This window comes from Musca domestica, unplaced genomic scaffold (assembly GCF_030504385.1).
Source record: "Musca domestica strain aabys unplaced genomic scaffold, Musca_domestica.polishedcontigs.V.1.1 13, whole genome shotgun sequence".
NCBI classification, from domain to species: domain Eukaryota; kingdom Metazoa; phylum Arthropoda; class Insecta; order Diptera; family Muscidae; genus Musca; species Musca domestica.
Window position 1 is genome coordinate 2,070,601 of NW_026712172.1, and position 25,253 is coordinate 2,095,853.

Consider the following 25,253-nt stretch of genomic DNA (forward strand, 5'->3'; position numbering starts at 1 on the left):
GTCTCACAAAGGTAAGGTTCATTGGGATGTCTCTCGTATTTGTTTTTCTTACACGTCGTGCACAGTTTTATAATTCGCTTTATTTTTCCCGACATCCCCGGAAAATAATAATTTTCCAAAATCTGTGTTTTGTTCTCTCTGTCGTTCCTATGGGCTCTATTGTGGGTATCAATAATTATTCTTTCCTGGTCATTTTCTGATAATATATCTTCTACTACCTTCTGAGTAAACCTGCATTTGTACTGGCTAAAATGGAGTGGATAAATGTTCTGAATTTTTCCCATTATTTGTTCGGGATGCCTTGATTCCGTTAATTACAGACGGGTTCAAATACCTCTTCAAGATTGTTTGAAGTTTTCGTTCGTCATAATGTGGTTCAGTAATTGTGTGTCGGTGGATGCTTGGGAAAACAACATTGAACTGGTACGTTGATGTGTCATCCACACTTATGAGAAGCTGGTTCTTGAAAACATTAATGGGTGACTCAACACTGGGTATAAGGGTCTCTGGTGAGCTCTCCGCACTATGCTGTGTGGGAGTCAGTGAATTAATCGGAGTAATAGCATTATTGTCCTTCTGTACCGTTCTAGACAGAGCATCTGCTACGACATTCTGTCTTCCGGGTTTGTACCGCAATTCGTAATTATATTCCTCCAGAGTACATTTCCAGCGTTTCATCTTCGCATTGCTATTTTTGTTACTAATGGCGTAAGTGAGGGGTTGGTGGTCGGTATAAATTATAACTTTCTTCGATCCGTATAGATAATTCTTCAAGGTAGTGAGGGCCCATATGATGGCCAACATTTCCCTCTCATTTGTGGCGTAATGCTCCTCTGTTTCATCCAGAGTTCTTGAAATGAATGCAATTGGTCTTCCCTTTTGACTCAACACTGCTCCAAGAGCGACACTGGAGGCATCCGTCGTTAGGTCAAAATCTTCTCTGAAATCTGGATACGCAAGTATCACATCGTTTGAAACCAATGCATTTCTTAGCTCGTTGAAAGCTTCTACGGCGGAAACATCTAATGTCACCGGAATTTGACTGGAAGCTGTCTTTGGAATTCTGCCTTCCTCCCCTCTGAGGAGCGATGTCAGCGGCTTTGCTACATCGGCATATCCCCTTACGAACCTTCGATAGTAGCCCGAGAGGCCAAGGAAAGAACGAAGTTCCTTAAGTGTCTTAGGAATCGGGAAATTAAGAATGGCTTCCACTTTCTTTGGGTTGGTTTTTATACCATCCCTCAACACAATAAATCCCAAAAATTCCACTTCTTGTTTAAAAAGAACACTTGTCCAACTGGATCTTCATATTAGCGGACTCTAGTGTTTGGAAAACTTTCTTTATGTTCTCGGCGTGTGACTTCTCGTCCTTGCCAAAGATGATAATATCATCGATGTAAACAAAACAGATTTTTCCAATCAATTCTCTGAGTATATCGTCCAGCGTTCGCTGAAATATTGCTGGCGCGTTCCTCAGGCCAAATGGCAGTCTCGTGAACTCGTACTTGCCATTGTTGATTGAGAATGCGGTTTTCTGTCTATCCTCCTCCCGTAGGGGTATTTGATGGAAACCGCTTTTAAGATCAATGACCGTAAAATATTGATTCCCCCCTAGGTTAGATAGGACTTCCGTCACCTCGGGAATCGGATATTTATCCGGTATGGTGACGGCGTTGAGCTTTCTAAAGTCAACGACCAAACGATATTTTTTTCGACCAGAACTGTCCTCCTTTTTGGGCACTACCCAAATAGGGGAGTTGTACGGGGATCTGGATGGTCTTATGATGCCATCCCGAAGGAGACGACGAATCTCTTCCTCCACGACATCTTTTAATGCCATTGGGTAAGGATAACTTCGCGTATAGATTGGAGATTCGTTTTCAGTTCGGATTTCTCCAACCACAACAGAGGTGTATGTTAATCTCTCATCCGGATCTGAGAACAGGTTCCGGTGCTGCCTTGCAATATTATTGAGAGAACTCCTCTGACTTAATGATAGATGATCAGCCTCCAGCTCCAGACTATTAACATTCTGGGATATTCTCTGTCTAATGGCAATTTTCTTGCCACCTCTTACTTGGAAATAATCTTCGGAAGTATGAATTACTGCCGATAATTCCTTCAAGCTGTCATTCCCCAAAATCCCGTCGAAAGATACCAAACCAGGTAGAAGGAAGAATTTTAGTGGGACGTCATTGACGCCGAACATGTTAAGAAGAGTGTGGTGTGAAACTTCCACATCGCCGCCTACAGATTTTACGCTAAACCTATTGTCATTCAACTTGGGTCTCAGGACCAAAGTTGGTCTTATATAATTTTTACTGCTTCCTGTATCCAATAAAAAGTCTAATGTCTTCCCGTCCCTCGTTTTGACTTGAAAGTATGGCAACGAGGAACAGTTTAATCTAAAAAATTCATATCTATGAAGTTGGCTGGAATGTCATCGGGGTTACGTTCCTGGTAATCGTCCGGTATTATATCCTGTTGTCCGTAATTCCCTGTGTCATTTTCGTCTACTGGCTGATAGTCACTGTTGTCTCGGTAATCGTCGATATTTGGGGATTGGTTCTCAATATCTGGGTATTGATTATCCACGTTTACATGAAAATTACGCTGAATCTTATTCATAGGAGTCTGTACCGAAAACTGGGCAGGTCTTTTAAAATTCTGGTTCTGTTGGGGTCTTACTTGTATTGACCTGTCAATATCCATGGGTTCTGGCTTACTCTGGTTATTGTAAAATTGTGATGGAAATTGCCTAAATTGGTTCTGAGGAAAATTCTGGGTTCCCGTATAAGGACGAGTGATTTGGTGTCCTCCCATCTGATTTCGTTGAAAGAATTGCTGAGGACGATGAACAAATGGTTGTCCCCCAAACTGAGGACGCTGATTCTGCATATTCAAATTGTTCGGAAATGGAAAAGCTGGGGATACTCTAGGCCTATGAGTCGGAATATTTGCCAATTCTGGGTAAAATTTCGAACCAGTTGACATCCTCAATGGTTCCTGTCTATGGCCTCCCTTCTGGGCATAATCTCTCCGAAATGCCATATTGTCTAGCTTCAAACAAAGATGTAGAGCCTCTGGTAGAGATGTAGGACCCTTGACACTGAGCAGCCTAGGAAGGTCGCCGTTCAGGCCTCTTATGAAGGTATCAAGTGCCTTCTCTCGATATGTATTCGTCATGGCTCTGAGACTACCGTCGTCTAATTCCAGGCAGGAAACCTTATCCAAAATTAGAGATAGTGTTTGATAGACGTCCTGATAGAACTCTGTGACACCTCTGTGCCCCTGACACAAAACATTCATTTGGTACTCTAGTGTACCTATATCTCGTTTATCCGCGTAGTGCACCATCAGACATTTGCGTATTTTGGCCCAATCCAATGGAGTCCTATAGGATTCTAAAGCAGTATCGGCCTCACCTATAATTTTCGTACGAATTGTATGCAAAATTGCGTAGTATTTCCCGGTACCACGAAGTGATGAGTATAAATCAATCACCCTTTCGACTGATTTCCTCCAAGAGCTGAATTCTCCGGGTTTTCCCGAAAATTCCCTCAAGGATTTCACTATATCTGGAACTTTGTCCAGTTCCTCCAGTCTCGAGGAGACTGTTCCTACCGGTATGTCACTACCATCGTCAAACGTTTCGTCTCGTCCGGCCAAAAGGTTTGTAATCATTCGTGTGATTTCATTTCTTTGTCTGTCCGTGAGTGCTGAACTACCTGATGTAAGGGTGTTTGCCCTTGTTTGAGTCTCCATGTTATTTGAAGATGGATTTATGGTAATTCTATTTAATTTTGCGGCAATATCATCCACTGATTCTAACATTTTTTCTCTTTATCAAAAGGAAAGGTGGAGCTATCAAAGTTACGTTATTTATCAGTATTGGGAACAAAAAAAAAAAAAAAATTTCATAGGTAACAAATAACTATAACTATAAAATGTTAGGAACTAAATTTGTTCTTAATTTGAATTCTTAAAGTTATTCTTACAATAGCAGCATCATTAGAGTCTGGAGTAGCATCCTTCTAGTACAGATGAGATGAGATGAGATGATCGTTTTTCTTAGTCCTTTCAAAGTTTTCAAAGTTTTGTTGTGTCCGATTTTTTTTTCACTTTTATTTATAAATTGTTAAGATATTTAATATTGTTCAAACAATTTTTTTATTTTAATTTTTATTTCTGTCTTAACTTTATTTTTATTTATATTCATTCAAACTTATTTAAATTGCTTTATTTTTTATCTCTTTTTTTATAATTTCTCACAATTGTTTCTCTTTTATTTCTCACTTCATTTAATTTACTTTGCATTTAAGTTTCACAAGTTTTTTTTTTTTTTTTTTTTTTTTTTTTTTTAGGTTTTCATTTTGTAATTATCATTTTAATTTCCTTTATTTTGATACTTTTTTTTTATTTTTTTTTTACATTCTCACTTTTTATTTAATTTAATTTACTTTGTTTTTTAATTTTTCAGGAGATATTTTTTTATTTTCTTTAATAGTTTTTCATTTTTCACAATTCTTGTATCAATGTTTTTATTTTACTTTCACTTTTTTAAAATTTCCTTTATTTTGATACTTTTTTTTTATTTTTTTTTTTAAATTCTCACTTTTTATTTAATTTAATTTACTTTGTTTTTTAATTTTTCAGAAGTTTTTTTTATTTTCTTTAATAGTTTTTCATTTTTCACAATTCTTGTATCAATGTTTTTATTTTACTTTCACTTTTTTAAAATTTTTATTTGTAAACTACCGTAATCTAGTGATCCGCGTCGCGGGCTTTAGGGGCTGTAACATAACGTTACGTCCTTTTCACAATTAAGTTACTGGGGCGCCACCTGAAGGCTTGACTTTTGTCGGAAATCCTTTCTTCGGGTTTCGAGTACCTGTTTAAAAACAGGTCCCTGCTCTCGGGCGCCAATTAATTCAATGTTAATTTATTTATTTTTTTAAAAATTTGTGATTGCTGCTTACTGCAAGCAATCACGTCTTTATTGGTTAAGGTTCCGGACTACAAAGTGAATAATGAAATAAAACTACCCTAACTTATACTTTGGATTCATGCCCCCAGATGATACTGGACACCTGCTCGTGTTGGCGATGGAATGTTGCTGTCTGCCTGTTGGATGTTGTTGTCAGTGTTTCGGTGGGAACTGCAGTGTCAGCAAAATGACACGCTTATACTTTGGTTGATGAATTCTTTGGGTTGCTAATGTTGAATTTGAATATGTCTGGTGTTAACTTATATATACTTTGTTGGGTCTGACATGAGTTTTTTTAGGAGTTACAAACGGAATGACAAAGTTATATTAACTTAACATATTCTTGAACATTTTAAAAGTTTTTTTTTCACGACTATCATTTTTACATTTCAAATTTTTATACTAAAACAATACTTACTTTTTGCAAACTAACTCCATAGTCTAGTGTTTAATGCATTTTTGAGATCATAAAAAACTACCTCACATAAATTGTAACCTTATAACTTTTCTCTAAACTTATCTTTGCTACAAACGTTGGCTTGCAACTACTTTCTTTTCTTTTCTATGGCTGTCCACCTCAAACTTTTAATTTTCATTCAAAAAATTCGTTAGACATTCCATAAAGTTCATAAGGTACTCCATAAGTATATATTCTTTATCAGATTAAAATTCTATGCCGTGCGCCTCTCCAGCAGCCATTTGAAATCAAGATAGGGGTCGCAATATTTAAGAAATTTTTTTGAAACTTCGAACAGATTATTACTATTATTCCTAGGCTGATTAATATTAAACAAGTTAAAAAGCAGAAAGTTCGGCCGGGCCGATCTTTGAATACTCTCCACCATTTGGAACGAATTTAGAAATTTTCATAAAATAAAATCCTTAAAAAATTCTGTTAAAATTTTAAAAATATCGAATATAGCCGTTATATTGGGGTCAATACGACGTGGACCTACATAGGCATTGTTTGTCATAAGCCATTACCGTATTCAAATTCGAAACTTGAAATAAACTGTAAATAATGTAGCTAAAATCATCAAAATATCATATATAGGGAGGTACCGTTATATCGGAGCTGTGCGAAGACCTGGACAAGCATTGACAATTTTCTGTCACAGGCTGTAGCATCCATTACGAACTTCAAATACGACATCTCAAACAATTTCGGCGGGTATCGTACCTAAACTCGTCAAAATACCGAATATAATAAGGCACTGATGTATGGGGCCTATACGAAGACCTGGACCTGAAAAGACAATTTTATGTCACAGACTGTAGTTCCCATTACGAACTCTAAATACGTAATTTGAAACAATTCCGGTGAATAATGTCGCTAAAATCACCAAAATAGCGAACATAGGGAGGTATAGTTATATGGGGGTTATACGAAGACGTGGAACTGCACAGACTATTTTCTGTCTTACGCTGTAGTAAGCATTACGAACTTGATATACCAAATTTTAAACAATTCCGGTGAATAAAGTCGCCAAAATCATCAAAATACCGAATATCGGGAGGTACCGTAATATGGGGGCTATACGAAGACGTAGACCTGCACAGACAATTTTCTGTTACAGGCTGTAGTTCCCATAGCGAACTCTAAATACCAATTTTGAAACAAATCCGCTGAATAATGTCGCTACAATCATCAAACTACCGAATATAGGGAGGTACAGTGATATGGGGGTTATACGAAGACGTGGACCTGCACAAACAATTTTCTGTCTTAGGCTGTAGTATCCATTACGAACTTCAAATACCAATTTTGAAATAATTCCGGTGAATAATGACTCTAAAATCATCATATATGTGGGCTATACGAAGACGTAGACCTGCATAGACAATTTTCTTTCACAGGCTGTAGCATCCATTTCGAACTTCAAATACCAAATTTGAAACAATTCCGGTGGGTATTGTACCTAAAATCGTCAAAATACTCAACATATCGAGGTAGTGATATATGGGGCCTATACGAAGACCTGGATAGACAATTTTCTTTCATAGGCTGTAGCATCCATTACGAACTTGAAATACCAAATTTGAAACAACTCCGGTGAATAATGTCGCCAAAATCATCAAAATACCGAATATCTGGAGGTACCGTCATATGGGGGCTATACGAAGACGTAGACCTACATGAATCATTTTCTGTCTTAGGCCGTAGTATCCATTACGAACTTTAAATAAAAATTTTGAAACAATTCCGGTGAATAATGTCGCTACAATCAACAAAATACCGAATATAGGGAGGTACAGTGATATGGGGGTTATACGAAGACGTGGACCTGCACAGACAATTTTCTGTCTTAGGCTGTAGCATCCATTACGAACTTCAAATACCAAATTTGAAACAATTCCGGTGGGTATTGTACCTAAAATCGTCAAAATACTCAACATATCGAGGTAGTGATATATGGGGCCTATACGAAGACCTGGATAGACAATTTTCTGTTACAGGCTGTAGTTCCCATAGCGAACTCTAAATACCAAATTTAAAACAATTCCGGTGAATAATGTCGCTAAAATTATGAAAATACCGAATATATGGAGGTACAGTTATATGGGGGTTATACGAAGACGTGGACCTGCACAGACAATTTTCTGTCTTAGGATGTAGTATCCATTACGAATTTTAAATACCAAATTTGAAACAATTCCGGTGAATAATGTCGCCAAAATCAGCAAAATACCGAATATCGGCAGGTACCGTAATATGGGGGCTATACGAAGACGTAGACCTGCACAGTATTTTTTCTGTCTCAGGCTGTACTATCCTTTTGGAACTTCAAATATCAAATTTGAAACAATTCCGGTGAATAATGTCGCTAAAATCATCCAAAGAGGAGGTACAGTTATATAAGGGTTATACGAAGACGTGAACCTGCACAGACAATTTTCTGTCTTACGCTGTACTATCCTTTTGGAACTTCAAATATCAAATTTGAAACAATTCCGGTGAATAATGTCGCTAAAATCATCAAAATACCGAATATAGGGAGGTACAGTTATATGGGGGCTACACGAAGACGTGGACCTGCACAGACATAGACAATTTTCTGTCTTAGGCTGTAGCATCCATTACGAACTTGAAATACCAATTTTGAAACAATTCCTGTGAATAATGTCGCCAAAATCATCAAAATACCGAATATCGGGAGGTACCGTTATATGGGGGCTATACGAAGACGTGGACCTACATGGACCATTTTCTGTCTTAGGATACCGAATATAGGGAGGTATAGTTATATGGGGGTTATACGAAGACGTGGACCTGCACAGACAATTTTCTGTCTTAGGCCGTAGCATCCATTACGAACTTGAAATACCAAATTTGAAACAACTCTTATGAATAATGTCGCCAAAATCATCAAAATACCGAATATCGGGAGGTACCGTCATATGGGGGCTATACGAAGACGTAGATCTACATGAATCATTTTCTGTCTTAGGCCGTAGTGTCCATTACGAACTTTAAATAAAAATTTTGAAACAATTCCGGTGAATAATGTCGCTACAATCATCAAAATACCGAATATAGGGAGGTACAGTGATATGGGGGTTATACGAAGACGTGGACCTGCACAAACAATTTTCTGTCTTAGGCTGTAGTATCCATTACGAACTTCAAATACCAATTTTGAAATTATTCCGGTGAATAATGACGCTAAAATCATCATATATGGGGACTATACGAAGACGTAGACCTGCATAGACAATTTTCTTTCACAGGTTGTAGCATCCATTTCGAACTTCAAATACCAAATTTGAAACAATTCCGGTGGGTATTGTACCTAAAATCGTCAAAATACTCAACATATCGAGGTAGTGATATATGGGGCCTATACGAAGACCTGGATAGACAATTTTCTGTTACAGGCTGTAGGTCCCATAGCGAACTCTAAATACCAAATTTAAAACAATTCCGGTGAATAATGTCGCTAAAATTATGAAAATACCGAATATATGGAGGTACAGTTATATGGGGGTTATACGAAGACGTGGACCTGCACAGACAATTTTGTCTTAGGATGTAGTATCCATTTCGAATTTCAAATACTAAATTTGAAACAATTCCGGTGAATAATGACGCTAAATCATCAAAATAGCGAATATAGGGAGGTATCGTTATATGGGAGTTATACGAAGACCTTTACCTGCAGACAATTTTCTGTCTTAGGGTGTAGTATCCATTACGAACTTAAAATATCGATTTTGAAACAATTCCTGTGAATAATGTCGAATATAGGGAGGTACAGTTATATGGGGGTTATACGGCACAATTTTCTGTCTTAGGCTGTAGCATCCATTACGAACTTGAAATACCAAATTTGAAACAACTCCGGTGAATAATGTCGCCAAAATCATCAAAATACCGAATATCTGGAGGTACCGTCATATGGGGGCTATACGAAGACGTAGACCTACATGAATCATTTTCTGTCTTAGGCCGTAGTATCCATTACGAACTTTAAATAAAAATTTTGAAACAATTCCGGTGAATAATGTCGCTACAATCAACAAAATACCGAATATAGGGAGGTACAGTGATATGGGGGTTATACGAAGACGTGGACCTGCACAAACAATTTTCTGTCTTAGGCTGTAGCATCCATTACGAACTTCAAATACCAAATTTGAAACAATTCCGGTGGGTATTGTACCTAAAATCGTCAAAATACTCAACATATCGAGGTAGTGATATATGGGGCCTATACGAAGACCTGGATAGACAATTTTCTGTTACAGGCTGTAGTTCCCATAGCGAACTCTAAATACCAAATTTAAAACAATTCCGGTGAATAATGTCGCTAAAATTATGAAAATACCGAATATATGGAGGTACAGTTATATGGGGGTTATACGAAGACGTGGACCTGCACAGACAATTTTCTGTCTTAGGATGTAGTATCCATTACGAATTTTAAATACCAAATTTGAAACAATTCCGGTGAATAATGTCGCCAAAATCAGCAAAATACCGAATATCGGCAGGTACCGTAATATGGGGGCTATACGAAGACGTAGACCTGCACAGTATTTTTTCTGTCTCAGGCTGTACTATCCTTTTGGAACTTCAAATATCAAATTTGAAACAATTCCGGTGAATAATGTCGCTAAAATCATCCAAAGAGGAGGTACAGTTATATAAGGGTTATACGAAGACGTGAACCTGCACAGACAATTTTCTGTCTTACGCTGTACTATCCTTTTGGAACTTCAAATATCAAATTTGAAACAATTCCGGTGAATAATGTCGCTAAAATCATCAAAATACCGAATATAGGGAGGTACAGTTATATGGGGGCTACACGAAGACGTGGACCTGCACAGACATAGACAATTTTCTGTCTTAGGCTGTAGCATCCATTACGAACTTGAAATACCAATTTTGAAACAATTCCTGTGAATAATGTCGCCAAAATCATCAAAATACCGAATATCGGGAGGTACCGTTATATGGGGGCTATACGAAGACGTGGACCTACATGGACCATTTTCTGTCTTAGGATACCGAATATAGGGAGGTATAGTTATATGGGGGTTATACGAAGACGTGGACCTGCACAGACAATTTTCTGTCTTAGGCCGTAGCATCCATTACGAACTTGAAATACCAAATTTGAAACAACTCTTATGAATAATGTCGCCAAAATCATCAAAATACCGAATATCGGGAGGTACCGTCATATGGGGGCTATACGAAGACGTAGATCTACATGAATCATTTTCTGTCTTAGGCCGTAGTGTCCATTACGAACTTTAAATAAAAATTTTGAAACAATTCCGGTGAATAATGTCGCTACAATCATCAAAATACCGAATATAGGGAGGTACAGTGATATGGGGGTTATACGAAGACGTGGACCTGCACAAACAATTTTCTGTCTTAGGCTGTAGTATCCATTACGAACTTCAAATACCAATTTTGAAATTATTCCGGTGAATAATGACGCTAAAATCATCATATATGGGGACTATACGAAGACGTAGACCTGCATAGACAATTTTCTTTCACAGGTTGTAGCATCCATTTCGAACTTCAAATACCAAATTTGAAACAATATATGGAGGTACAGTTATATGGGGGTTATACGAAGACGTGGACCTGCACAGACAATTTTCTGTCTTAGGATGTAGTATCCATTACGAACTTTAAATACCAAATTTGAAACAATTCCGGTGAATAATGTCGCCAAAATCAGCAAAATACCGAATATCGGCAGGTACCGTAATATGGGGGCTATACGAAGACGTAGACCTGCACAGTATTTTTTCTGTCTCAGGCTGTACTATCCTTTTGGAACTTCAAATATCAAATTTGAAACAATTCCGGTGAATAATGTCGCTAAAATCATCCAAAGAGGAGGTACAGTTATATAAGGGTTATACGAAGACGTGAACCTGCACAGACAATTTTCTGTCTTACGCTGTACTATCCTTTTGGAACTTCAAATATCAAATTTGAAACAATTCCGGTGAATAATGTCGCTAAAATCATCAAAATACCGAATATAGGGAGGTACAGTTATATGGGGGCTACACGAAGACGTGGACCTGCACAGACATAGACAATTTTCTGTCTTAGGCTGTAGCATCCATTACGAACTTGAAATACCAATTTTGAAACAATTCCTGTGAATAATGTCGCCAAAATCATCAAAATACCGAATATCGGGAGGTACCGTTATATGGGGGCTATACGAAGACGTGGACCTACATGGACCATTTTCTGTCTTAGGATACCGAATATAGGGAGGTATAGTTATATGGGGGTTATACGAAGACGTGGACCTGCACAGACAATTTTCTGTCTTAGGCCGTAGCATCCATTACGAACTTGAAATACCAAATTTGAAACAACTCTTATGAATAATGTCGCCAAAATCATCAAAATACCGAATATCGGGAGGTACCGTCATATGGGGGCTATACGAAGACGTAGATCTACATGAATCATTTTCTGTCTTAGGCCGTAGTGTCCATTACGAACTTTAAATAAAAATTTTGAAACAATTCCGGTGAATAATGTCGCTACAATCATCAAAATACCGAATATAGGGAGGTACAGTGATATGGGGGTTATACGAAGACGTGGACCTGCACAAACAATTTTCTGTCTTAGGCTGTAGTATCCATTACGAACTTCAAATACCAATTTTGAAATTATTCCGGTGAATAATGACGCTAAAATCATCATATATGGGGACTATACGAAGACGTAGACCTGCATAGACAATTTTCTTTCACAGGCTGTAGCATCCATTTCGAACTTCAAATACCAAATTTGAAACAATTCCGGTGGGTATTGTACCTAAAATCGTCAAAATACTCAACATATCGAGGTAGTGATATATGGGGCCTATACGAAGACCTGGATAGACAATTTTCTGTTACAGGCTGTAGGTCCCATAGCGAACTCTAAATACCAAATTTAAAACAATTCCGGTGAATAATGTCGCTAAAATTATGAAAATACCGAATATATGGAGGTACAGTTATATGGGGGTTATACGAAGACGTGGACCTGCACAGACAATTTTGTCTTAGGATGTAGTATCCATTTCGAATTTCAAATACTAAATTTGAAACAATTCCGGTGAATAATGACGCTAAATCATCAAAATAGCGAATATAGGGAGGTATCGTTATATGGGAGTTATACGAAGACCTTTACCTGCAGACAATTTTCTGTCTTAGGGTGTAGTATCCATTACGAACTTAAAATATCGATTTTGAAACAATTCCTGTGAATAATGTCGAATATAGGGAGGTACAGTTATATGGGGGTTATACGGCACAATTTTCTGTCTTAGGCTGTAGCATCCATTACGAACTTGAAATACCAAATTTGAAACATTTCCGGTGAATAATGTCGCCAAAATCATCAAAATACCGAATATTTGGAGGTACCGTTATATGGGGGCTATACGAAGACGTAGACCTGCACAGACAATTTTCTGTCATAGGCTGTAGTATCCATTACGAACTTTAAATACCAATTTTGAAACAATTCCGGCGAATAATTTTGCCAAAATCATCAAAATACCGAATATCGGGAGGTACCGTCATATGTTGGCTATACGAAGGCGTGGATCTACATGGATCATTTTCTGTCTTAGGCCGTAGTATCCATTACAAACTTTAAATGCCAACTTTGAAAAAATTCCGGTGAATAATGTCGCTACAATCATCAAAATACCAAATATAGGGAGGTACAGTTATATGGGGGTTATACGAAGACGTGGACCTGCACAGACATTTTTCTGTCTTAGGATGTAGTATCCATTAAGAACTTCAAATACCAATTTTGAAATAGTTCCGGTGAATAATCACGCCAAAATCATCAAAATACCGAATATTGGGAGGTACCGTTACGAACTTAACCTGTCTACTGAAAAAATAAACATGTGTGCAAAATTTTAACCTTCTATCTCAATTCATTCGAAAGATAGCGAGATTACAAAAGACAGACGGACATCGACTTAGAATTTTACGCTGATCAAGAATATACATACTTTGTTGGGTCTGACATGAGTATTTCAAGGAATTACAAACGAAATGACAAAGTTATATTAACTTAACATATTCTTGAACATTTTAAAAGTTTTTTTTTCACGATTATCATTTTTACATTTCAAATTTTTATACTAAAACAATACTTACTTTTTGCAAACTAACTCCATAGTCTAGTGTTTAATGCATTTTTGAGATCATAAAAAACTACCTCACATAAATTGTAACCTTATAACTTTTCTCTAAACTTATCTTTGCTACAAACGTTGGCTTGCAACTACTTTCTTTTCTTTTCTATGGCTGCCCACCTCAAACTTTTAATTTTCATTCAAAAAATTCGTTAGACATTCCATAAAGTTCATAAGGTACTCCATAAGTATATATTCTTTATCAGATTAAAATTCTATGCCGTGCGCCTCTCCAGCAGCCATTTGAAATCAAGATAGGGGTCGCAATATTTAAGAAATTTTTTTGAAACTTCGAACAGATTATTACTATTATTCCTAGGCTGATTAATATTAAACAAGTTAAAAAGCAGAAAGTTCGGCCGGGCCGATCTTTGAATACTCTCCACCATTTGGAACGAATTTAGAAATTTTCATAAAATAAAATCCTTAAAAAATTCTGTTAAAATTTTAAAAATATCGAATATAGCCGTTATATTGGGGTCAATACGACGTGGACCTACATAGGCATTGTTTGTCATAAGCCATTACCGTATTCAAATTCGAAACTTGAAATAAACTGTAAATAATGTAGCTAAAATCATCAAAATATCATATATAGGGAGGTACCGTTATATCGGAGCTGTGCGAAGACCTGGACAAGCATTGACAATTTTCTGTCACAGGCTGTAGCATCCATTACGAACTTCAAATACGACATCTCAAACAATTTCGGTGGGTATTGTACCTAAACTCGTCAAAATACCGAATATAATGAGGCACTGATGTATGGGGCCTATACGAAGACCTGGACCTGAAAAGACAATTTTATGTCACAGACTGTAGTTCCCATTACGAACTATAAATACGTAATTTGAAAAAATTCCGGTGAATAATGTCGCTACAATCATCAAAATACCGAATATAGGGAGGTACAGTGATATGGGGGTTATACGAAGACGTAGACCTGCACAAACAATTTTTGTCTTAGGCTGTAGTATCCATTACGAACTTCAAATACCAATTTTGAAATAATTCCGGTGAAAAATGACGCTAAAATCATCATATATGGGGGCTATACGAAGACGTAGACCTGCACCTTTCACAGGCTGTAGCATCCATTACGAACTTCAAAAACCAAATTTGAAACAATTCCGGTGGGTATTGTACCTAAAATCGTCAAAATACTCAACATATCGAGGTAGTGATATATGGGGCCTATACGAAGAGCTGGATAGACAATTTTCTGTTACAGGCTGTAGTTCCCATAGCGAACTCTAAATACCAAATTTGAAACAATTCCGGTGAATAATGTCGCTAAAATTATGAAACGACGCTAAAATCATCAAAATAGCGAATATAGGCAGGTATCGTTATATGGGGGTTATACGAAGACGTGGACCTGCACAGACAATTTTCTGTCTTAGGATGTAGTATCCATTACGAACTTCAAATACCAAATTTGAAACAATTCCGGTGAATAAAGTCGCCAAAATCATCAAAATACCGAATATCGGGAGGTACCTTTATATGGGGGCTATATGAAAACGTGGACCTACATTAGCCTTCTATCTCAATTCGTTCGAAAGATAGCGTGGTTACAACAGACAGACGGACGGACACGTTTTAATCGACTTAGAATTTTACGCTGATCAAGAATATATATACTTTGTTGGGTCTGACATGAGTATTTCGAGGAGTTACAAACGGAATGACAAAGTTAATATACCCTTCATAGTATGGTGGAGGGTATAAAAATAGTATATATTAGTCATCGTTTAGGTATAATTCTCGTTTCATACTGATTCACTATTCGATGTCGTAAATTCTTTTCTTCCAACATTTAATGCTTTGTTCTCTATTAAGCAGTACTCCTTGATATCCGGCATTTGACTGTATATCTTTCTAGGTTCTTATTGAATGGTAATTTGTCATACGAAGGTATTAGTTGTGACTTTCTACAGCTAATGCGTACGAATACAGCCAATTATCGGCCATAGAAGGTGGTGCCTGTTACAAACTCCAAACATTAAGCTAATATAATTGTTTTGCAAGACGCAGCTAAAATTCATCAAAATACCAAATGTTAGGAGGTACCGTTGTATAGAGCCTATACGAAGAAGTGAATTTTATAGATAACTAGCTGGTCCAGTCCGCGTTGCCGGCCCGTATTTTTAGTCTTTAATGCATAGTTTTTAAAGCATAATAATTCGCAAATCTGGCTCACATGAGTGGCACAATTTTTAGTATAAATGATGACTCGATTAAATAGAAATATTTAAATAGAAATATTTTAAAAAGTATATATTAACTGTTGATAATAGGCCCATATAAGATGGTTCTCTACCCCCAAAGTAGCCTAAACACGCATTTTAAGTCAAACCGATTCGAAAATTTAATCAAAACCTCGAAATAGGTAAAATCAGGAGGTACTTTTATATGAGCGCTGCTCCGAAATATCGACATTGAAAATTTCCGCGAAGAGATCTTCTACCAGAAGCTAGATGCCAAATAGGGGCAAAATCAATTGAAAAATGTGACCAAGACCCTGGTAATAGCCAAAATCACCGGACACCTTCACATAAGAGTTATAATGAAGCATGGTCCTATACTTATAATTATTTGAAAGAATTAGTTTTTTTATAAAATCTCAAATTACCAACATTTGAGGAATTTAAAAGGGGCTATATGATATGAAGGGGGCTATATCACAATGTAGACCAACCTGATACATATTTTGTACAAATGATTCCTCATGTAACCCCTAGGACTGTATCGAATTTAAAACTTTATCGTAACTTTTGCGGAGTATGGGGCAAAATGGACTCTAAAAAAGTTAGATCCGGGAACCCCTCTTTTGGGATTTTTATTTACCGACCGAAAAATTTCATAACCCCAAAATTATCTGCGGCGCAGTGTAACTACTGGCGATAGCGTATAGTACCCGTATAATGTTACCTATGATTTAAGATTACTTTTAAGGGTTCGGAAGAATTTTCCGAGCATATGAATCCTTTTCATACTATATTTTTAATTAACTCAACTATTTTGTATAGTCCGCATATTACAGTGTCTCTTCATATTTCACTGATTGAAGTCCCAATGAATTTTGCATTTTTAATCCCATGGGATGGATTATTCCAATACCTAATCAAAATCGATAATTTGGGTATGGCCATGGTACAATGATATCAAGGTAGGGCTATGATACCATATGATTTAAATTTTTTTATTTTCTTGGCTTAATATGTCATCTTTATTTGTTTATGTATGTGTTTTCTTTTCAATAACAAAAAAAATTGTTCAGAAAACATTCAAATTCGGATGTTTTCAAAATGTTTATTTCATCGTATGCATCGACAAAATCTAGAGTTTTTGTAGCGAAATAATCCTTTAGAGATATATAGAACCTGGTTTTAAAAAGAAGTGTTGACCTTTCATTCAGTTTTCGAGGTTTTTAATTATTTATTCAAAATACATGCAACAAGTTGTTTGATTTTTTATTGTTTTGATACTAATTCTGACATTACAAGCCAAACTGGTAGATCTCTATACTTGTAATTTTTTCAAAGTTGACCTACCCATGGTACAATGATATCAAGGTAGGGCTATGATACCATATGATTTAAATTTTTTTATTTTCTTGGCTTAATATGTCATCTTTATTTGTTTATGTATGTGTTTTCTTTTCAATAACAAAAAAAATTGTTCAGAAAACATTCAAATTCGGATGTTTTCAAAATGTTTATTTCATCGTATGCATCGACAAAATCTAGAGTTTTTGTAGCGAAATAATCCTTTAGAGATATATAGAACCTGGTTTTAAAAAGAAGTGTTGACCTTTCATTCAGTTTTCGCGGTTTTTAATTATTTATTCAAAATACATGCAACAAGTTGTTTGATTTTTTATTGTTTTGATACTAATTCTGACATTACAAGCCAAACAGGTAGATCTCTATACTTGTAATTTTTTCAAAGTTGACCTACCTTGTATTCATTGTACCATGGACCTACCTTGTATTCATTGTACCATGGGTATGGCAACCACATAACAGCATGTATAGAACATATGCAAACTTTCTCGTTTTTTTTTCGGTTTTTTTTCAATAAGTATTTTCAATTCCAAAAGGCATTCTGAATTATCAATTATACACAAAATTCCATAGTATAATAGAACAGTCGATTTTTTTAGTCCCGCGATGTTTCTCAAAATTTTCTTTCATGACAACGTTTCCAAATAACCAAAAGAAAGTTTGAGTCAAATCGTCCCAGCCGTTCTCATATATATATATATATATATATATATATATATTATATTATATATACAAACCCGTTAGAAATCATATGACAATATTATTATATGAATGTAAGTTTTACTTTACTTTATTAATTGTCAAATTATATCATACAAATGAGCAGATGTTTATGAGTATGTGTAAATATATAAAAATACTGTAGGACTATGAATTTATCTAGACATGGTAATAAAAAAGTAAATATTTTTTTATATATTCACTTGTAGTTTTACAGTTCAATTTCTATCACAATCGTTTGAATGAACGTTTTCCAAAATAAATCATCTAATGGGTTCCAAAAACAAAAATAAGAAATTTTAAAGCTTTTTATTTTAAAACAGTGAAACATTTCTTCGTAAGACTATATGTTTTTATATCTTTAAAGATAAATATATAATAATAAGCATGTACAATATCCGGACTTACAAATTACATACAATTAATTGTAAAATTCATAACACAATAATCCATTTTTCAATTAAGTATTGCCTTCACACTTTGTACATTAAATGTATCGTCATCAATTTACTTCAAAACTATTAGATTATAAGTGAATATAAAAAAATATTGTCCTCGTTTTCAGGTTTTTGTTGATTAATTCAAGCGCGTAATAGGTATATTAAATGATTTTTTATTAATGTTGGAATTTATCTTAAAACTAGGTTGATATGTTTCAATTGTACGATGAGTACGAATGGCATATTTAATAATGCAAATGGCTGCAGTGAATTTGGTTTAAGCCAAAATAGCTATTGGGGAATTGGGTTCCAAGGAATTGCGCGATTCCTGTTCCAACCACCTCTCGACTTGCTTAGAGCGATGCAAACTTAATTGCTCGTGTTGTATTGAGTGCATTTGCAGGCTAAGTGTATATGATCTATTGTAGGCATATGATTCACCACGGGAAGAAAATGAAGAATCGCTGTAGGTCGAGGAAGAACTTTCGTACCCCGAAGAAGATGGAGATCGCTTCGGACTTCGAAAAGATGTGGGAGAGATGGTGGGGATGGAGGTAAATGCACTTTTTGGGTTTTCCCCTTTAATTTCGCCAGAAAAAATAGAATTTTCTTTCACGGTGGAGTATTGAAAAGTAGAACTGTGACAATGACCCGTAGAATTGTCGAAAATGGGTGGTGGTGGAGAAATGCTTGATGTATGCCGTACCCAGGAAATATTATCGCTTGACTCTACATATTTAACATCACTAGTGATAAGCGGGGTAGTAGTGCTGCTTTCCGAATCAGTATCGAGTAAATAGGGTTTAAAAAGTTTAACAGGTTTAGATGGAGGTAGTTTTTCTTCTATTCCCACTTCAATCTCAACTTCATCATCGTCAGTGTTAGAATTTGATTGACTTTTATTTTCTTCTGTTGGTCTTTTAAGTTTAAGCTGATTTTCTTCAGACATACCAACATTGCATGGTGACGGCAAAATTTTTCGTTTCCTGTAAGTTAAATCGACAATAATAGAATCGTTTTCCGAAAAATTTGTAATTGCAGGTAATTTATGATTTAAGTCTCTTCGTGTTCGCACTGATAAATCCATAGGTCCCAATGGATATAACATTTGGCAATCATTTTCTTGAATTCTGTACAGAGTTTGAGGTTTGTTTATAGCACTGAACTCCGGTGGTGAATGCGACGACAAAATTGATCCAGTGTTAATTTCGGAACAATGTCCAATTACAGAATTATCTACATGTGCTATAGAACATAAATGTTTAGAATCTGCAGATTCTTTCTGTTCAATCTCACACAGTGCTGAGGGAAAGCCATTGTTGACGGCTAGTGAACCAGCTGTTGATAAGGCATTAACATCGGGTAGACTCATTGACGACAAAAGCGACTGCGGCTGCTGTTTGTCTGAGGGCTGATGTGTTAGTGATTGTGTATATGTCAGGTTATGGTATTGATATGCTTCATGTTGTTCGGGCTGTTGATGCATGTGTGGTGAATGAGAAATATGGTGTGCTAATATCGGAACTGGCAGTTGAGCAGTTGCAGGTGTATGGTGTATATATGGTGGGACACCGTAATGATGGTGGTGGTGCAGAAGTGTTGATATGTTTGTTGCAGTGCTCCCGCTGGCACCGATTATAGAAGGGGGGCGTAAAGACGATGGAGGGGCGGATTCATTTGAAATTGAAGTCCCATTAGTTGCTGGTGGGCTTGTAATGGTCATAGCAGCTCCTGCTGCAGCTGCAACCACTACAGCCAAATTAGCTGCTGAAAACACACATTGTGTTTGTGTAGTTGATGTTGTAACACCCGACGACAAAGATGGCACAATTATTGTACTATTGGCCGCATCTGTTCGTGTTGTTTCTGGTCCGAAATGGGTGTGTTGGTGATTATTACTGACTCCGTACGGGACATTTATCAATGGAACTGAAGCGCCAGAAATGCCAGACTTTTGAACCTGTTGGTGAATGCTGATATTGTGAAACTGGTGCTTCACTGTGTTCTGGGTAATATTAGCCACTGATGATCTTAGACTAGATTCGCATTGTAACCATTTCTGAATTTGCCGACGGTGAATATTGTACTTTCTCGCTGTTGCACGTTGATTGCCTTTGCAATCATTATCGTTGCGATAAGATTCCAAAACTTGTAGTTTAAACTGTGGCGTAAATATACGTCTGGAACCCATTTTATGCCCACTACTTCCATTCACAGTTGGTGTACTGGGACATACTATTTCTGATCTCTTGCAGCCTGTCTCTTGCTGTGTGGATAACTCTCTAAATTTGTGACTGACAGTAATGTTTCCATTATTTGCGCAGTCACCCTGCAGAAAATTAACAACACTCTTCGTCGAAATATTTTCATTATGTTCCATGTTTAAATTGAATTTGTGTATTTTCAATTATTGGGCTTTATATAATAACATCAAAATATTCAATATAGAGGCACTTCCGTTAACAATGTTTTTTTCTGAAATTGATATAGTTTTTAATGTTTATGATTTCACATTAGTTATGTTGATTCGCTATAACCCGTTGCTGTCGCAATGGTGAGTGATGATGTTAACTTGATGAAATATAAACACTTCACAATTTTGTTTTTTATTGTATTGCATTTAATTGGAAGCACATTCTCACGGCTTTTTTCAACGTTTGCGACCGAACACCTTCAAATCCAAAACACAAGTGTTATGCGTTCTAGTTCGAAGACCCGTTCTAGTTGTTTTGCTTGCTTTGGTATTCACTGATACAACAACACATCGTATTGTTGGCTGTCGTCGGTTAGTCTCTTGATGTGAATATGTATTGTTGTCGCGCTCACAGTTGCCGACGTATACGTTGTTGTTGTTATTTGTATTATTATATTATTTCACTGATTCTAATTGTTAGTTTCAGTTTTCCAATTGAAAAGTAGCTCTGTTAAGGCGGCAAGAGGGAAACGTGGTGTTAAACAAAGTAAATAGTGAAAAGGCGCTGGCGACACAGTAACGATGACACGTTTGATCGCAGTGTTTTTTCTTTTTTGACTAACTTAGAAACTCTGTAGAAATATGTATTAATGTTCAATTCCACAGCACTGGCAGACATTCTGGCTCTAGGTGCTTTTTATGTAGTTGTTGGTGTCGAACACACATTTGCTCAATCGACCACACTCACTAAGCATAACGTGTTAGCATACACAAGTGTTGGTGTATAGGTAGGTGTATGTATTCAATTGAGATTCATACTCGCTCTTTCACTCTCTCCACCAAGAATCAACTGTTGCTATCACTAAATGCTTACGTATAGATACAACAAATACTATGTTCTTATGCATTGATTCAACGAATGACTGTTTTTAGATATACATGTGTTGAATATCTATGAGTCTCTTGGTATTTGTAAAAGTGAACATTCATGAGACGGCAGAGAGACGAGGAAACGATATAACAGACAGACTGGCAGACGAACGAAAAAACTACATGCACATGAGTGGATGATGGTGGCATTAATAAGGGGGGTTTGCATCACCACACTTGCAGGTTTGTATGTGCATATTACATTGCACTATTCTCGACTTGAGTTAAGTGCTTCATTTGATATACTTATAATAATAAGCAATATAAAATCAGTAACATATATACATATATATATATATATATATATATATATATATATATATATATATATATATATATATATATATATATATATATATATATATATATATATATATATATACACACTGGTGGCCACAACTAAACCAACTAAAATCGCAAAGACAACAAATGCAACAAACTAAATATGAAATTAGTCAAAAGTATTAATGAAGCTTCATAATCAGCATAAAGTCGATTTGTCCGTCTGTATGTCTGCTTGTTTAAATTACGATACAGCCCACATTATTTGACGTAGAGCGTTAAAATTTAGCAGAACAATTTGTATTGTGTACAGGATGGTTGGTATTGAAAGTGAGATCTATTTTGGTATAGTCCCTTTATAACGGTACCCCTCGAAATTCGGAATTTTAATGATTTTTGCCACATTTCTCGGATGTTTCTAACACATGTAACGATACCTTCCGATATTGGGTATATTGATAATCATAGTCACATTTACGCACATAATAGTTTCAAATTTAGTATTTTAGAAGATTTGATAGGTGACAATCCTTGAAGTATAAAATTGTCCACAGAGGTTCCCGTTTTGGTATGGTCCCATACAAAGACCTCATTCACTTTTGGTTTTTTGATAAGTTTAACTACATTATTCAAACAGTCTTAGTGGTATATGAAGTTTAAAGTGAAACACGCTTGAATTCAGTTACTTTTATATTTCTATGTTTCTTCCAAAGGAAGGACAGCAACAAACTTCATAATTATATAAAATTCTATCATGTGGTATTTCCAAAGAAAAATGCTACCTTTTTCAATTCGGTTGTTATAATAACATAAACATATGTTATTGATCTTTTTCCCCTTTTAAAGCAAGAAAATCTAAAATAAATAAAAACAAGTAAAAAACAGCTAAGTTCGGCCGGGCTGAACTTTTAATGCACTCCACCATTTGGAAGAAACTTGACAAATTAAAAAAAATCCGAAAACTACTACTTAAGTGTGGACTATATGAACAGAAAATACCGAATATCGGGAGTTACCGTTATATGGGGGCTATACGAAAACGTGGACAGACATGGCCCATTTACGAACTTAACCTGCCTATTGGGAAAATATGCATGTAAGGAAAATTTTAGCCAACTATTTCAATTCGTTCGAAAGATAGCGTGATTACAACAGACAGACGGACGGCTAAATCGTCTTAGAATTTTACGCTGATCCAGAATATATATACTTTGTAAGGACTATCATGAATATTTCTAGGAGTTACAAACGGAATGACAATGCTAATATACCCCTCATAGAATGGTGAAGGGTATTAAAAAAAATTAAAGGCAAAATCGTAAATTTATTGCAAGAATTATTATAATATTTAGTTCAGCATATTTAATTTTTTACCATTGCAAATCAAATGGCAGACAAGTAAAATTTTTTGTTTTTATACGTACGAAAAATGTGAATGAATGAAATAAAAATTTGATTGTCTGGGTAGTAATTGCTTGTCTGCCTTGAAGAAAAGTTCTGTGAAGACTTCCATACTTTAGGTCATGTTTTGAATGCAAGTTTTTCGATAGCTTAAAAGAGATCCTCCATCATCATAAAGGGCACAAAATTTTAATTTTAAATTCCAATTTTAGGTAATTTTTTGAACGTAAGCTTTTAGATAGACACTGAATAATTTGTTATTTTATTATTCTACCCACTAATCATATTTTTGTCAAATATTGTTCAAGCCCTTGAAATTGCCTTTTTAATGAGAAGATGTATATATATATATATATATATATATATATATTTTTTTTTTTTTTTTTTTTTTTTTTTGTAGTCACCCCTTAGAGCGCCACTACTCCTACGGTCAGTTTATTATGGCAGGGCTCTTCTGTGTTCGGTCTGTAGACAAACAGGTTTTTCTTTCGCCCAACAGCAACGAACATAGCCCGACACACCAAAAATGTACATGTTGCCATATTTCATCTGAATACTTGTTTGTGATCAGTTGACGCAATAAAATCGAATAATCCGTTTCACTCTCCCCCCCCAACCCAAAAAAAAAAACACACACATTCTATAAACTGAACGAGAGAGCAAAAGAGCAGACATTCGAAATAAAACGTTTATATTATCAGGCACTTGACACACACATACATCCATTTTGTGTCGACGGATGTCGATATACGAGATATAGTGAATACACATGCACTCTGGTCGTCTTCCTGAGTCATACAAAGCCACTGAGTGAAGTATATTTATATCTTGTCCGCATTGGTGTGAAATTCCATTACAAATACAAAAATATGTTGTTTTTTTTCATATTTTTTCTTTATTTCTACTGCTGTCAAATTTTTTGTTGGTGCTGTTCCTGATAATATGGAAAAACAAACCCATACAATCGTCACTAGAAGCGGTAACACAGCAAGACAGCACAAGGCAACAACACCACAATGCGTTGGAACTGCTTGCCATCCATTCATTCAGTCAGCCAGCAAGCAGAGCAATGGTGTACATTGAGTTTTTGTTCTTTTGTGTGTAGCCGAAGCTGTTGCTTCGTTGTTTATGCTTACGTAGAAGTTTGTGCAGCTGTTAAATGTGGCAACAATGCCCAGCCTAAGCAGACAGAATGTCGCCACTTCATGCGATTTTACCAGACATAGTGTCGACGTTTAGATTTAAGTCGAAATGCCTTACCTTGCTTTGAGTTTATTCAATTCAACAACTGCATATGAAACAACAACTGAGTATACCATTCAACCAGTCAGTCAAGTCAACAAATCAACCATTAAAACGCGTGGTTTTCTATAAGTCTGTCCATCAGTCTGCCGGTCTGTCTGATGAGATGTTTAGTAAGCACGATATACATTACACATATGTATGTATCCTATATACGTATATGTACCTAAATAAATGCAATAAATACGTACCGTAGATTTCTACATATATATATATATATATATATATATATATATATATATATATATATATATATATATATATATATATATATATATATATATATATATATATATATATATATATATATATAATTGGAAACTTTTTTCGATGTATTTTGGGATTATATATATATATAATTGGAAACTTTTTTCGATGTATTTTGGGATTACAACCGATTAAGTTTTTGCCTACGATCTGATGACACTGCATTTTTTGTATGCCACTTCAGTCCTTTGAACGATCTTGGAAGAAGTTACCATGTGGTTCCCGTCAAAGTCACAATCG

At 35.8% G+C, this 25,253-nt stretch overlaps 1 protein-coding gene and 1 long non-coding RNA gene across 2 annotated transcripts; one reads left to right on the forward strand and one right to left on the reverse strand.

Moving 5' to 3' along the window:
* Positions 1 to 18,018: 18,018 nt before the first annotated feature.
* LOC101898982 (uncharacterized) lies at positions 18,019 to 21,457 on the reverse strand. The gene has a single exon (XM_005174941.4). It carries the CDS (start codon positions 20,796 to 20,798, stop codon positions 18,696 to 18,698), a length of 2,103 nt encoding a protein of 700 aa, XP_005174998.1. The 5' UTR covers positions 20,799 to 21,457; the 3' UTR covers positions 18,019 to 18,695.
* A 1,427-nt stretch (positions 21,458 to 22,884) lies between these two features.
* On the forward strand, positions 22,885 to 24,998 carry LOC131800744 (uncharacterized). The gene is made up of 3 exons (XR_009341517.1): positions 22,885 to 23,656; positions 23,845 to 24,259; positions 24,419 to 24,998. It is a non-coding gene; the product is annotated as an uncharacterized LOC131800744 (long non-coding RNA).
* The last annotated feature ends 255 nt before the right edge of the window (positions 24,999 to 25,253 follow it).